This window comes from Asparagus officinalis, chromosome 7 (assembly GCF_001876935.1).
Source record: "Asparagus officinalis chromosome 7, Aspof.V1, whole genome shotgun sequence".
In the NCBI taxonomy this organism is placed as follows: domain Eukaryota; kingdom Viridiplantae; phylum Streptophyta; class Magnoliopsida; order Asparagales; family Asparagaceae; genus Asparagus; species Asparagus officinalis.
In genome coordinates, this window is record NC_033800.1 from 83021271 (window position 1) to 83038790 (window position 17520).

General features: G+C 36.6%; 2 protein-coding genes across 3 annotated transcripts in view; both read left to right on the forward strand.

The window, feature by feature from the left end:
• LOC109847446 overlaps positions 1-11014 on the forward strand; it is a 45778-nt gene extending 34764 nt beyond the window's left edge. Inside the window, exons 2-5 of the mRNA XM_020416674.1 lie at positions 3525-3620; positions 4768-4905; positions 9121-9185; positions 9292-11014. Of these exons, the coding sequence (XP_020272263.1) occupies positions 3525-3620; positions 4768-4905; positions 9121-9185; positions 9292-11014 (2022 nt within the window). The remainder of the gene's footprint in view (positions 1-3524; positions 3621-4767; positions 4906-9120; positions 9186-9291) is intronic.
• On the forward strand, positions 11488-13907 carry LOC109851007. 2 transcript variants are annotated; one of them, XM_020421107.1, is made up of 6 exons: positions 11488-11529; positions 12885-12942; positions 13028-13087; positions 13188-13247; positions 13317-13568; positions 13655-13907. In XM_020421107.1, exons 2-6 carry the CDS (start codon positions 12885-12887, stop codon positions 13900-13902), a joined length of 678 nt encoding a protein of 225 aa, XP_020276696.1. In that variant the 5' UTR covers positions 11488-11529; the 3' UTR covers positions 13903-13907. The 2 variants fall into 2 exon arrangements, with proteins under 2 accessions (XP_020276696.1, XP_020276697.1); XM_020421108.1 differs by lacking the exon at positions 13188-13247 and having other exon boundaries at positions 11489-11529.

Sequence of the window (17520 nt, forward strand, 5' to 3'; positions counted from 1 at the left end):
GGTTAGATCTAGCACCATCTTTTACCCCCTTACACTCCGACCATCTTCGATCACATCTCTCCACTGTCACTGACTCCTTTCAGGCTAAAGTTCCCTAGAGTTTGCTGATCTCAAATTTAGGACTTGAACTAATTTTTGGTAAAATCTTAAGCTGTTTTGGTTTTTCTCCTAATTTTTTTATATATTCTCACTATTTCATCATAATAATTTTTTTAGTTTAGATTTTGGATTAATTTTTAAATTATTTGTGAATTTTGTGGAAAAAATAATGAAATTTATAAGAAATCTGATGGGAAATTAAGGAAAATTGTAAAAATTAGTGAATTGAATTGTTAAAAGTAAACATTGTTCAAATTATTTAAATTAGGGAATTGTAAAAATTAGGGAAATGAAAATTTTAGGGATTGACATATGGTAAAAATTAGGGAAATGTTAAAATTAAGTATAAATTTTTAAATTAGGAAATTTAATTGTAAATATTCTTTTTTTTTGTTCTTCATGTAATGCTAGTTGATACAATTTTTTTACTTCTCAGAGATAACGATGAACGATCGAAACTTAATTCTTTGTTCGTATAATGGGAAGATTAACTATCTCGAGAATAATATGCATATATATGAAGGAGGAATGACGAAATCATTATTTATATCCAAATCATGTACTTTCGATGGATTGGTTAATGACTTATACAAACTTACATTAACCAATCCACGTGAGTATCACCTCAACATGATTTGCAATTATCCCGTTGTGGGGAACATAACAAGCAACATTCAAATCGCAAGTGTCTACAATATGGATCTCATCTTCATATTCAATGACGAGAAGCATTCGATGAAATTATTTATTAAAAAGCATCACAGAAATTTGGGCAAAGTGGTGAATCATGACAGAGTATACTCTTGTATGTTGGAGTACATTGAGGTTGACTCGACTAATTTTTGTCTCCATAACAGGATATGCGTTGCACATAGTCAAATACTTGAGCGGTCTTTCGCTTGTAAGGACTTCAAGTGCCTTCGATGATAACACTCTCCATCAAGATATAAGGCCTTTCACAGGAGTGACAATAGAAGAGGAGAATGCAAGTGTCGAATCCAAGGATGATGATGAATAGGACAACTTACATATTAATAGCATGACGTGTTTGATAGATCATAAGGAATGGGATAACTAATTAATTGATCGATGTTATTCTAATATTGAGTATGCCGTATTATAGAGGATCCATCGCCTGATGAATTTCATGGAGATGGATGAATTGATGACTCAACAATGGAAAATATTCCTATTAGCCTAAATTTAAATGATGATACACAAGACGACGACTTCACATTTAGAAAGATGATCTATTTGAAAGTAAGGAGAAACTGATCATGTGCTTCGTTTATAGTCCATAAAAAATCAAGTTTAGGCAGAAAAAAAGTAATGTAATAAGCTATAATGTAGTTTATTTTTACAACAAAGATGGTGAACAAGAAGTTGTCGGTGGTCACCACTATAGAAATGCAAAGTGTTCTTAGAAGCTTAATTCACGCTTGGGGTAAGAGTAGATAGGCAATTTAAAATAACGCACTATAACAGAGTTCACACATGTAGCAATCCTCGATTAGAGATGAATCATAAACATACATCCGCCTCTTTCATATATCGATTGATTATGCATAAACTAAGAGAGGATCTCGATCTAAGGCCAAAGGATATTCGTATTTTAGTGCGTGAAGCGATCACCTTGGACGTGTCATAGAGCAAGTGGTGGAATGCTCGAAGGAATGCGATGATAAAAATATTCGAAGATTGTGAGAAATCGTATGAGATATTACCATATTAACTATAAGCACTCAAAAAATTTGGGGACAGTGTACTGAGTATCATCGAATCCCTTTGACGGTGGAGATAGACAATTCATGGGGGTATTTTGGGTATTTGGTCCTTGCATCGAGAAATTTAATTATTGTCATCCTATTTTTAGCATTGATGGCACCCACTTATAAGATAAATATAAAGGCGTATTGCTCGTTGCAACCAGAGTAGATGCAGATGACGGTTTATTTTCTTTAGCCCTTGCGGTGGTTCATGTTGAAAATACTAAAAATTGGTCATGGTATTTTGTATGTATTAGTTATCATATTCCTAGTGTGTGAACAAGATCAATTATATTCATATCTGATAGGATGAAATGAATTTCAAGGGCACTTCAATGACATTTTCTATCATTGCATCAACATTGTTATTGCTTATGACATATTAGGGATAACTTCAAGAGGAAGCATTGACAAGTGCATCTCCAAATCTCCTTTGGCAAGCTAGATGTACAATAAAAAAATTAGTTATGAGCAACTATGGGAGAAGATTAAGCCCATTTCACAAGTTGCACTTGATTAGATCGAGACTAGTTTGGGTCCGAACAATGTCGATAGGTGAACCTTATGTGGAGATGGTGGGAAATAATTTTGTTTGATGACTACAAATACTTCTGAGAGTTTCAATGGTGTACTTAAGAGAGCTCGTGGTATGCCAATATAGTCCTTAGTTGCAAAAATATTTTTACAAACTTAATAAATTCTTCCTCAGATGATGTACACTTGGAGCAAATATCCCGTCAGATTTGGCCCTAAAAGTTGAAGCCATATAGCAGATCAGGTTATTTATGCTCAATCATGTCGTGTTGTTAGATACAATTTTAATGAATAGGAGGTCATTGAGGGAATCTCACATAGAGAAAGTCTATTTTACAAAGTCAATATGCTTGTGGATCATACTTGCACATGCACTTGCAATATTCCATAATTACAATGGCTTCCTTGTGCCCATGTTATAGCAACTTGTTCGGATCTATAAGGGGTGCAATGATTTCATATTTTACTTTTGTCACAGAGTGGTATTCAACTTATAACTACCAACAAACATCTAAGGATTATTTTCGTCCACCATACGATGGTCAACATTGAACACAAGGTGGGCCACATATATTACCTCCTGTGTATAAGAGAATAGTTGGGCAACCTCATTCCATATGAATTAGAAATACTATAGATGAAGGATGAGAAGGAGTTAGGAGGAAAAATAAGTGTAGTAGGTGCGATCAACCGGGCCACAAAAATTATTGTCCAACTAGGCTTAGGAGTTGATTATTTGGCGCTTGATTGTATGGAATACGTGACTATGTTTTTTGTAATATATATATAACTTTTTTAAAAATCTTGAATGGGATATCTAAGTGGTGTGCTCTTTATATGTTATTATACACTACTCCTTGTGCATGTTTTAATTTTAGTTTCCTTTCGTATTCTCTGTATTGTTTACTTCTGGTTGAGTACATATAATTAAGTTATTCAACTAGAAAATCTAATGTATTGTATTTTAATTGTGGAGATGTGCACTATGGACCCTGGACCGATCCAAGGTCATATATTATACCTTCAGACCAGTCATCATTCCCACAATATTGGCTTAGGACAAGTAAAACAATGATGTATATATTTTCTACTACTGCGTGAATTTAAATTTGTGTATTCTAAAAGATTTTCTCAATTTTGATTAATGTACAAGCCATACCAGAAATCAGCATAGTTGATCATTCTCATAGTCATTCAGGCTTGGAAATGGAGGATGATCAGGTACTATATTTGGTTAGTCAGACTAGTTTTTTAGAGTGTTCCTCGATGAGATGGATTAGGCTTGACTGGGTCCTTATCCGTGCTCTAATTGATAGGTGGAGGCTAGAGACTAACATCTTTCATATGCATATAAGAGAGTGTACCATTGTACTTCAAGTCGTAGCCATCATACTTGGGCTCCTGATTGATGACCCTATTGTAACGGGCACGGATGACCATAATGAAAGTACCACTAGTAGAAAACTGAGTATTGGCGATGGGGTATTGGCGACGGATTTAAAATCCGTCGCCAATACAAACATTGGCGACGGAACATTGGCGACGGGGTTGTTCCCGTCGCCAATGTTTGTATTGGCGACGGATTTGCCAATACATATTGGCGACGGAACATTGGCGACGGATCAAATCCGTCGCCAATAAGTATTGGCGACGGATCAAATCCGTCGCCAATAACTATTGGCGACGGATTCAATCCGTCGCCAATGTTCCGTCGCCAATACTTATTAGCGACAGATTCGATCTGTCGCCAATACACATTGGCGACGAATTCGATCCGTCGCCAATAAGTATTGGCGACGGATTCTATCCGTCGCCAATGTTCCGTCGCCAATACCTTTTAGCGACAGATTCTATTCGTCGCCAATAAGTATTGACGACGGAAATGATGCGTCGCCAATACGTATTGGCGACGGAATAGATTCGTCACCAATGTTCCGTCGTCAATACATATTGGCGACGGATCAAATTCATCGCCAATAAGTATTGGTGACAGATCAAATCTGTCGCCAATAAGTATTGGCGACGGATCTGATCCGTCACCAATATTTCGTCGCCAATACTTATTGGCGACAGATTCGATCCGTCGCCAATACACATTGGCGACGAATTCGATCCGTCACCAATAAGTATTGGCGACGGATTCGAGTCGTCGCCAATACTTATTGGCGACGGATTTGAATACGTTGTCAATACTTATTGGCGACGAATCTGTCGCCAATGTCCGTCGCCATCGTAAAAAATTAACACTAGTGATTGATTATCCCATTGTTAATAAGTGGCCCCACAAAAAATTAAGAATTATTTTAATATTAGTCCCTCAAATCTATAATATTTTAAATGTAGTCCAATACTATTTTGTTCCACACAGGTAGATGATAGCTTGAGAGCTGATGATGTGGAAGTCTATTATGATCCAGGACAGTTGTTTGGTGGCCTTCTCAAGGGCCCCCTGCTCCCCTCTAGCGTCGTCGTCAATGAGGCTATAGCCGCAACTTTGTCACTAGAGGCATGTCCCTTCTTTTAGGGAGAAGTGATATATGCTTCCTGAATTTGAATTTGAAATCCATCGCTAATACAAACATTTGCGATGGAAAGATACATATGTTATCAGATTCTTATGTTAAAATATTAACTATTAATTAGGAATTCTATGTTAGTTTTAAATTTTATTTATTTTTATTCTTTATGCTAGTAGATTCGATGAACTCCACTACTCTGGGCTTCATCTACGGATGGACTTGAGCCTGTAAACATCATTAATGAATCTGAGAGGAGATAAATTAGATTTAATCACTAACAACCGGATGAAAATAGTTTGGATAGAGTTCTCTTGGAGTTTTTTATAAGGTTAAGAGGAGAAAGAGCCGTCAAAATTGAGTTCGAGCGAATATGATATAACAGGTCCTGTGTTCGAACTCTTGGATCGCCACTACTTTTTTTTTGTGAAATTTTTACATATATACCCAAGCGTTGTATATATTTGTAAATACCCCCCCCCCCCAAAAAAAGCATCATTTTACTAAGATTTAATGACCAAGAATATTTCTTTAAAAGAATATTTCTTTAAATAGTTAGATTTAAAAGAATATTTCTTTAAATATAACCGGTGTTAACCAGGGGACCTAATAGGATTTAAAAGAATATTTCTTTAAATATAACTGGTGTTAACCAGGGGACCTAATAGTAAATATTATGATGATTTGAGGGATGTAATAGAAATTTCCATAATTTGAATGAGTAATTTTAAAATATTGAAGATAGCCAATCGGACTAATTTTGAAACGGGTTAACTTATCATACCAGAACTTATCATATCAGAACTTATCAACTAGGTCCAAACGGGTTAACTTTTTATAATTAAAAGTCAAGGAAAACTAGTAATAATAGTTAGATTTAAAAGAATATTTCTTTAAATATAACCGGTGTTAACCAGGGGACCTAATAGTAAATATTGTGATGATTTGAGGGATGTAATAGAAATTTCCATGATTTGAGTGAGTAATTTTGAAATATTGAAGATAGCCAACCAGACTAATTTTGAAACGGGTAAACTTATCATACCAGAACTTATCATACCAGAACTTATCAACTAGGTCCAAACGGGTTAACTTTTTATAATTAAAAGTCAAGGAAAACTAGTAATAATAGTTAGATTTAAAAGAATATTTCTTTAAATATAACCGGTGTTAACCAGGGGACCTAATAGTAAATATTGTGATGATTTGAGGGATGTAATAGAAATTTCCATGATTTGAATGAGTAATTTTAAAATATTGAAGATAGGCCAATCAGACGTTAGTAATTACCGTGAAATTTTGATATATTAAAATAATTTTCTAGGTTTTAAAATATTAAATTATGCATTTTTAAAAGAGTATGTTATATTTTTCTCAATTTCCTTATAATTTTCTATGATTTACAAAATGCTGATTATTATATTGTATCTTAAATGATTTTTATATTTATATAAATTTTATTTTGTGCCGCTAAAATTTTTAGAATTAATTTGTTGAGTTTATCGGAACTATATACGTAATTTTTAAATAAATATATTGTATATTAATATTATTACAAATTATTTCATATAATACATGGTATTATTAAGTACGTGTTGTGTTGATAATTTGTTGTATTATTTCTATTGTTACATCATTTATCCTGTCGTGATTAGTATAACTAGTACGTTTTAACTCGTGTACGTAATTAATCCATAATTATTGAATTTTAAATTTTAAAGTAAAATATTTTTATTATTAATTAATTCGTTGTTTACATTATATAATATGGGTATATTTTGACTATTTGTATGCAATTGTGTAATAGCACAACAGCGTAGCTTTTTATTTGTAGAATAAATTATTCCGCTATTTATTTTGATTTTTAAATATGCATTAGTTATTTCTTTTTAATTAATTTTGCTTTAACTTTTTAACCCATTAAACCCTATTGTATATATATAGTACATATAATATATATAATATATATATTATATATATATATATATATATATATATATATAGTATATATATATATATATATATATATATATATTATATATAATATTATATAATATATTGTTTTTTTTGTTATTTTATTTTTCCTGTTCACAAACCGCCGCCCACAGCCCTCATCACGTTCCTCTCTCGTCTAATCGTGCCGACCAACCCCAAGGCCGACGGCGGCACCTGAGCGCCACCGACTACGCACGCTCAACACCCCGCCTAGAGCCAAGGGACGACGCCGCCTGCCGAGCACTAATGTCACGCGCTGGGCCCGCGCCCTACAGCAACCGGCGCTAGGCCGGCCAATGGCGGCTCGCCACCTCAGGTCCAGCCGCCATACAGCCGAGGGCCTACGTGCAGCCCTTCTCCGACCTCGATTGCGTCCGTCGGCTCATCACCTCGCGACCAGCAGACCACCAAGATTTCCTGCTCTCCCGTTCACGCGCACCCTGAGATCGCGTCCTCCGTCTCGCCTGAACCGCTCGAACCTTGCCGGCCGTCAGCCCCGCGGCCGCCGCCTGAGACGTCCCGCCGCGCTCCTGCAGCCCGAAGAAACCCTCGACTCCCCGAGCTCCGCCTCCAGCAGCCCGTCGTCCCTCCTCTGCTGCCCGACGTCGAGACACCGTTCGCATCCTTGTCGACCTCCTCCCCAAGCACCACGCTGTCCTCCCCAACATCCCGTCGCCGCTAGAACCTCCGCCAGCAGCCGCACTCCGCCGTCGAGTCCACCTGAGCCGTCGCTGTCTTGAGCCGCCGAGCTCCGACGAAAACGCCCAAACCCCAGCCCACTGTCCTTGTTCACATTCGTCGTAGTCTCGTCGTTTCGTTCGACAATATTCCGAGGCAAGATCCCGCTTGCTCAGAACTATTTTTCTATTTATTATGAATTATCTGTAATTTTAGATCTGTTAATATTTATCTGCGTGGGTTTGATAAATAATATTGACTGAATAGTAATTATGTGATAAATAGTATTTTTAGAACTAATATAATAATTAAAGAATTTATTTTGGGTAACAGAATTATTTTAGATTAATTATAATATTTTTTAGAATTTATGTTGTAGAAGGAAATTATTTTAAAATGATGAATGTTTTCAAAGAAGTTATTTTGGTAAAAGTTTATTTTTGTGTTATGACTGTGTGATTGATAGTTGTAGAACACGACATTTCATGTACAGCCTCAGTTCGGGATAGTACATTAATGATGCTTGAATTTGAGTACTGACGACTAATATCCCTTAATACAGTTTGAAGTACACTGTTTTATGTTTACAGATATATGCATGATGGATTTGATCACCTTGTTGTAATATTTAACCATAATTTTAACCGTGTAATTAAAGTTTGGTCGCGGTAAAATTGTATTTCTTTTGTATTAAAACCCAGGGGCCTCCTCTTTGTTCTGAAGTTATTAAGCATAAAATAATGGTGTAAATGGACCGAGTAGCTTATGTGGAGTCACAAATGTTCAAAAAAATATCAAAAAAGCACAGTGTGATATATAACACAATAATGTGTTATATATTAAATTTAGGTGAATAATAAGTTAACGTCAGCCGTAGATCACCGTCCAATAATTACTACCAATTATTTAGACCTATAATATAAATGGACGATTCAACTTTGAGTATAAAATTTAAATTTATACCGAAATGGATCGCTTAATTTATATTATAAGTAGAAATAATTGGAAAGTAACTATTGGATCTGTCCATTTCGGACGGGTTAGGAATATAGTAGTGCTTACATATAACTTTGAATACTATGTGTATTTTCGTTTCTAGAAAATTTCGGTCGCACGTACTTGTTGTTCTCTGGGTACAATAAGCATATGTTGTTATGTGTATCGGACTATTACTTGCCGATTTTGGTCCATTACCGATACACATAATAACATCCGCACAGTGTACTTGGAGAACAACGGGTAGGTGCTGTCGAAATTTTCTAGAAATGAAAATACACATAGTATTCAAAGTTAGATGTAAGCACTACTATATTCTTAATGGGATAGAAGCCTTCCTATGACAGCCGAGAGTATTGGTTTAAATTAGGATTACTTATCATAGAGTGTTAGCTTTTATTTGGTACAACAATGGCCATTATAGAAGAGTAATTTAATTCGTTTGATTATTTGTTCAATCAACTAAAATAAAGACTTTTAAACTTATGACGATTTAAGAGATATTAAATTAATTAATAAGTTTTCCTATTATACAGATGAGAGAAGTTCCTGATAAGTCATGGATTAATATTCCTAGCTATATTGAAAAGAAGAGCAAAAGGTGATACTCGATATCGAGACGGATGGGAAGCATTCCTTGAATATGCATATGCTAATCCGAGGAAGATAGAGAACGATTTGTTGTGTTGTCCATGCAGTAAGTGTAGGAATAGAGGTCTGGTGGATAGAGTTGCTATACGAAGACACCTAGAAAGATGGGGATTTGATGAAAATTATAAATATTGGAGTTTTCACGGAGAAGGTGAAGATATTGAATTAGATGATAGAAATATAGACGATACGCACGTAATGTTCAACGATGTTACGACAGTTACAGAAGTTAATGAAGTTCCAGAAGTACCAAATGTTGTTGAAGTTCCTGGAGATGCAGATGATGTCCAAAATACCGAGGACGTGCGTGATAGCGGGGCCTACAGAAATTTAGTGAAGATATTGGAAGACAACGAGAAGGATCTGTACGATGGTTGCACTGAGTATAGTAGGTTGTCATTTATTCTTAAACTGATGCGTATTAAGACCCTGAGCGGAATGGCAGATCAATATTTTCAAATGCTTCTTAATTTACTACGCAAGGTAATTCCAGACGGAGAGAATAGCATACCAGAAAAGTGTTATGATGCAAATAAGATTGTTGGTGCTCTGGGTTTAGATTACAATAAGATCGATGCTTGTCCCAATGATTGTGTCCTTTATTATAAGGATAACGAGAAACTTGAGGAATGTCCAAAGTGTGGAGTGTCTCGATGGAGAAAGAATGCACGTACTTCAACACGAAAGTCAGATGAGTCAGTGAATCAACAGAAGAAAATTCCAGCGAAGGTGCTTCGACATTTTCCCTTAGTGCCTCGGTTACAACGTCTGTATATGACAAAAAATATAGCAAAAGATATGCGGTGGCATAAGGAAAGACGTGTAGATGATGGTAAAGTGAGACACCCAGCAGATGCAAAGGCATGGAAGCATGTGGATCAAACTTTTCCCTCATTTGCCACAGAGTGCAGGAATGTCAGACTTGGGCTATCTAGTGACGGATTCAACCCGTTTGGCATTATGAGTTCGGGATGGTCTACTTGGCCAGTTGTGTTAATGCCCTATAATTTATCACCTGGACTTTGTATGAAGCAATCATATATGATTCTTTCATTATTGATACCAGGCAAACATTCACCCGGTAATGACATAGATGTGTTCATGGAGCCGTTAATTGATGACTTAAAATGTCTCTGGGATGAAGGGGTCCCAACATATGATGCATTTTCTTGTGAGTCTTTTAATCTCCGTGCTATTCTTATGTGGACGATTAATGATTTTCCAGCTTATGGTAATCTCTCTGGTTGGTCTACGAAAGGGAAATTTGCTTGTCCTGTATGTGGTCCGAACTTCGAAGGCTTTTATTTACAACACAGTCGAAAAATATGTTATTGGTTTAACAGAAGATGGTTACGAAAAGGACATAAATTCAGGGGCAAAAAATGGGCAAATAAGTTTGATGGCCAAGAAGAGAAAAGAGGGGAGCCGCGTGAAATGACTGGAGATGAGATTGTGAACTTGTTTGAGAGATATCCTAAATTCAAGTTCGGAAAGAACCGATTTACAAAAGAGGAAATTCTCGCTCCGAGACGCACTTCTATCATGAAGAGGGAACCTAAACGAAAGAGGCAAGTGCGGAGTTTGGATGTCACACATGCTGAGACTTTGCCAACAGGATGGACAAAATTTAGTATATTCTTTCAGTTGCCTTACTGGCACAAGCTCAAACTCCGACACAATTTAGATGTAATGCATATTGAAAAGAATATATGTGATAACTTATTGTCCACACTTCTACAAGATGGTAAGAAATCAAAGGACGATTTAAGGGCTCGATAAGACTTGAATGCGTTGAACATCCGACATGATCTGCAAGCACAAGAAGTCGCCAATGGCAAATTTGAGTTGCCTTCAGCTCGTATTACAATGTCAAAAGTTGAGATGCAGAGATTCTGTGAAGTGCTTAAGTCAGTGAAGTCACCAGATGGTTACTGCTCTAATATTTCAAATAATATCCAAGTGAAAGAGCGAAAACTTTTAGGACTTAAGACTCATGATTATCATATCCTTCTTCACCAATTGCTTCCGGTAGCACTTCGTAACAACATGGCCGATGAAGAAGTAGCAAAAGTTATAATCGAATTCTGTGGATTTTTTAAAAAGTTATGCTCAAAAGTTATCAATATTGATGAATTTAAGGCACTAAAAGGAGAAATGAATGAAACCCTCTGCAAAATGGAGATATTCTTCCCTCCATCATTTTTTACGGTCATGGTCCATCTCACACATCATCTTGTAGATGAGGCATTACTCGGAGGACCAGTTAACTATCGTTGGATGTATCCCATGGAGAGGTTAGTCAAAATTCAATTAAGTCTATTTACAATACATGTAACTGCTTTATATTAACAACTCATATTAATATTATCTTTAGATATTTGGGTTTCTTGAAACGCATAATGCGAAATCGGGCTCATCCTGAAGGATCGATTGCTGATCATTACGTGGCAAATGAATGTATGATGTTCACCTCTCGATATATACATGGTGTACATACAAAAAATAAGGAGATAAATAGTAATAGAGATGGCACCTTTCATGGAAGTACCAAGGTGAACAAAGACTATTCCAGAATTGACTTGAATCAGGCTCATGCCTTCTTATTGCAGAACCTGAAAATCTTTGAAGATTATCGCAAGTAAGAAATTAACTTTAACAAATATGAATTTTTTTGAATTATATCAATAATTGAACTCTAATTTTTTGTATCAACAGACGACATTTGGAGGAGTTACATTTAGAAATTACTGGTGCGTCCGCACGAAATCAAATTGCTAAAATTCATGAAAAACATTTTACCGAGTGGGTCATAGCTGAAGTAAGTTAAAGTGTATTTTATTTTACATTCTTTTTGGGAATAAATAAGGCTAACTATTTAACACTAATTTGTGTTTATGTGCAACATTAGGTAGAAAGGCAAAAATGTGCTGGTTTAACAGTGTCAGAAGAGATAAGTATTCACTCACATGGACCGCACTACATAGTTAAACAATGCACCGGATATCGTGTAAATAGGTGTTTATTTCAACGGGTTGGGCTCGAGGAGGAGAGAGTTACTCAAAATAGTGGGGTCATGGCTGCATTTTCTCAAGAATGTTATTCAAGCTCAACTGATCAAAATCCGGTACTTGGTGATGTAATTTATTACGGACAATTAGAAGATATTGTGGAGATATTCTATGCGTACGGTACCAAAAATGTACGTAGTTATGTGATGTTTAAGGTTCGTTGGTGTCATGCAGACAGTATTAGGGATGCATATGGTTTTCATCTTGTAAATCTAGATAAGGAGATATATCCCGATATGAAGTTCATGTTTGCAAATCAGGCTACTCAGTGCTTTTACGTCAAAGATCCTAAGCACCCGAATGTTTGGGTGGTATTGTATAAGGAGCCGAGGACTCTTGTTCAACTTGCTCTTGATGAAAACTCGGATGATACTGATGACCCAAATGAGGCCGAAGGAGAAATTTTTCTTAATTACTCATACCCTCAGAATGTCAATTTTAATATGTATACTTCACAAATTCGACTTGATATCTGTAATGTAGGAGATTGAATACAAAGATCCTTATGAAAATTCGACTTGATATCTTGTATGCATTTATTAAATATTTCAATTATATTTGATTAACAATTTAAGTTGCAGATGAGCCAAAGAGTTAGGAGGCTATCTTTTCCTCGGGATCGAGAAGGTCCATCATCCGGTATGCATATTCAATTTTTGTTTTAAGTAAGTTGTATATTTGATATAAATATGCATTATATTTACTATGTTGTTTATTTATCTAGGATCGTCCTCACGACCATCTCGGAGTCAGTTATCTCTACATGGATCCTCACCAATTGAAGGTATAAAATTTGCTTGCTTTATTCAGTTTGAACTTTCTGTGCATGTAATTACCTTAATTGATAAATTTATATGCTCATTTCTTATTTTATAATTTGTTAGATATTGCGGGGACATCTCAAATGGGTACACCGCAACATCAAGACGCATTACCAAGTATAGGTATTATACATTTGTAATATATTTTAATGTAATGTAATGATATTTTATATTCCTAATAAATATTTGCAGACAATGCTTGCGATGGATCTGGTGATGATGAGATCGAGCACGAGAGGATGTCTGTATCTTCTCAGTCAGAGATGGCATGTCTCCGCCCATGGACTCCGTCAGTATCTCGCATCCCTCTACCAGAAAAAGCTATTGAATTACAAAAAAAATGTGATATGAACTACAAATTGAAGAGAGATGATATTAAAAGAAAGGAGTGTGCCATAAAACAGAGACTAGATAAAGCTATGTCAGATCTAATGAGGGAAAAAGGTAATAATTTCGTTTAAACTTTGGATAATTCATACTTATTTGCTTACTTAAGTGTATAAGAAATTTATTTCTCTTTGACTTTGTAGGCCAAAAAGATTATGAGAAACCCGGTAGGCATGGGAGTGAGGAAAAGACGAAAGTACCTCCGAAAGGGTACCGGGGCATTTTGGAGTGGAAGGACAACATTCCTGTTGGGGATTGGGCTGTCAGATTTAATAACTTGATTGGCTGTTTAATAAGAGATCCACGCTCCATTAATATTGCTCATAATTTTGAGGAGCAAGAATTTAAATGCATAAAAAAGATTTGGGAGAAGCTCATGGTAATTATTTAATATACTGCTGCTTATTTTGTTTACAACTAGTTGGATTGCACGTGCAATGCACGTGGTTATTTTTTTTCATGTAATTGCAGATCATTATTGTCTGAAAGACAAACCCAGAGTCTTGGGATTATGTTTATCCCGAAATGGCCAAAGCTTATTCCGGGGTTGGAAGATGATCTAAAGAAAAGATATTTACAAATTATCTTCTGATAGGAAGAATTCTATGCCAGCCTTGATAGAGAGTTCCTCCATTTAATTGATGACTCTCATTTATCGAGTCGGAGGCTCGTCGAGAAGAGGTAGATTATTTTTGAATTTATGACAATTATCATCACGTTATTTTTCATTTATATATTATATCGCACATACCTAAAAAATACTTTATTTGTAGAAAATATGTGAAACGGCATCGGGCGAATCGTAGATCAAAGCTATCGGATCACTTGTTTAGGACTACTTCTTATGCTTCAGATCGAGCATAAGTATTTTGAGCGAAAACCACGGTTATGATCATATTATAACTGCTTTCATGTGATTAGTTCCTACACTTTAATATGGGAATTTATATATTATCACAGGACCGCTTGACCTATAGCCCCCGACTTCTTCTTGGCCCTAAAAGAAGCTTATACACCACCCAGGGCTATAAAAGTAGAGGAGAATGACAAAAAGTGGGAAAATTAATGAATTGAACGTGAAGTATAGATTAATTTTTAGGATTTGTATATACTTTAATGATTTTTCACAAAGTTTCTAATTTTTATGATATTATATATGCAGGCCGGCGCTGCGAAGCTTCGCAAAAACGGATGTCTTCAGCCCATGTTCACGCCGGTCTCGAAGTACAGAGGACACTCCTGTATGCAGCGCTAACCGCAGACCAGAGACGACGCTGGATGGAAGTTGTCCGACGGGCTTATGGTTTACACTCAAGAAAGAAAGAAGAGTGTCTCTGTCAAGTACTAAGAGCTTAAGACACTCACCACCAGCCAATAAGCCTAAGCAAGCCCAATCTGCTGACATCGACGCGACACGGTGGCCAGCCAACGTCATATGTCGTGCGAAGATTGGAAAATACTTGATGAAATGTTGAAAGTTCCATCTGGTTTAAGTTTTCTCCCACTATTAAGCACGAGTTAAGTGGATGCACAAACAACTTGGATGTCGCTTCAGCGACTCATCGATCTCAACCCGTAAAGTAGAACTTGCTAGAATCCGCAGGGTCTATAATTACCGCGGATATTATGGTGTGTGGCATTTGATGAGCCATGCCAGCTGCATAGGTGGAGAGGTATTATACTGTCATATTATATAATATCGTATTTATTATATCTTTTGGACATATATTCTCCATATTGGATTTATATTACTTTTTAGGCCTACGAGGAGGTACCGATCCGTAGGAACGCAGCGTACGCAGTACGGCTATTCTGATGCAGCCGCCACCAATAGATGCCAGTCACCGACGAATAGTCACCACGACTATGATGAGTAGTGATGTGTTAGACCTTTTGTAACTTTTGTGGACTCTTTGGATTGTGTTAAAATATTATGACCTCCTATTATGTAACTTTTGGATTGGTGTCTGAACACTATTATAACCTCCTGATTAATGTTAGTAGGTGAATTGTTAATGTTAATCATTGATGGATGTGAATCGATGAAATGTAATATGTTAGTATTGTCTGGATTGAATGTGAATATGTTGAATGGTGAATCGGCTGAACGTGAATATTGTTGGATGACCGAACGTAATGTGACATTGGAGTATGTTTAATATAATATGAATCAATTGTAGGTAAAGGTTACGCATTCCGATTGGGGGCTTTGCAATGCCAGAAATAATTTTTTTACCTGACTTATCGTACATTGGCAACGGGCATTTTGTCCGATGTATATTGGCGAGGGAATACACTGTCGCTAATGTACATGTAGCCGACATGCCATTTTTCTCGCCAATGTACATTGGCAACGGGGACCAAACCGTGCCAATTTGTACATTGGCGCACAGGGACAAATCCATCAACCAATACACTTTCGCCGACCGGGGTGGAGTCGTCAACAATAATAACCTGTCACCAATCAAATTTGGCGACGGGGAAATCGCGCCAATGATCATTGACGACGATAGCGTATTGGCGACAGAAAACGATTGAGCGATGGGTAATTGCCGTCGCCCAATGTACATGTGGCGACGGATGTATTCCTCGGCCAAAATGTACATTCGGCGACTGTATAGCCATCGCCAATGTAATTGGGTGACAGATGTATTCCCGTCGCCAATGTACATTGGCCCGACGCGAATACATCCGTCGCCAATGTACATTGGCGACGGGGATGACCCCGTCGCTAATGTACATTGGCGACGGATGTATTCCCGTCGCCAATGTACATTGGCGACGGGTTACAACTCGTCGCTAATGTACATTGGCGATGGATGTATTCCCGTCGCCAATGTACATTGGCGACGAGCTATAGCCCGTCGCCAATGTTTTTCGTTGCCAATACCTATCCGTCGCCAATGAACATTGGCGATGGATTTTCCCGTCGCCAATGTTTATTGGCGATAGGATTATTGGTGACGGACTCCGCCCGTCGCGAAAGTGTATTGGTGACGGATTTTGCTGCATTGGCGACGGATTTCCCCGTCGCCAATGCTCATTTTTCTACTAGTGTGCTAGAGGATGGTGAATAGGGTAATTGCTAATCTAATCCGATATCGATGCCAAATTAAAACTTATTAACAATATCCTAGCAATATGATATACACAAGTGATATATGCAGTGATGTATAATTAACAATGGGCGATATAAACTATGAGACAATGGCGATATAGAAATATGATAAACAATGAGCACAAGAATAATACGCCAAGGCAATCACAAACAATAAATATGATCAAGGAGTTCAGTCTAACACTCGACCTACGTCTCCCCTCCTCACCTCGAGGAGATTCTCCATTAATCACAGTTCAACTACACAATCGGTTTTCCAAGTTCACCGAAAACTTTTACAATTACCATACATTGACAATCACACAATACACTTCTCTAAGTGTTGGTTGACCCGTGTCACTTTCCTCAAGTGCTTGGAATTACTACCTCTCCCTAGACTTTTACAACCAAGTCACTCCACTTGGAATTGACCTCGTTCTTCTCTCAACCACTCCTCTAAGTGTCCTTGTGTAATACAACGTGTTTTCTCAATGAGAGTGCAAATACAAGATTTGTTCTCTAATATGAATGAGAACGAAAATTAAGCTCTCTCAATGAAATATACCCACAATCCAAAATATATTATATGTGATATATTTAAGCTCAAGTGATTGTGTGTGTAAACAATGAGTATAATAAAAATTAAACTCAAATTAATCTAGCAAATATATATATAAGAATTAAAATAAAAATAAGCTAGATAATGAGTTTAGAAAAATTTTCTCTAAACAAAGAGGGATGAAGAATTGAGGTTGAACTCCTCAAAAATGAAATTGAAATCCTCCTCTTTGTGAAACTTTCTTCACATAAACAAACACTTGATTTTTCTTAAAAAACTCTTAAACAAACTGATAAAATACTTTTGTAAACTTTTTTAAATAAAATAAATGAGTTATGAGGCATATATATAGC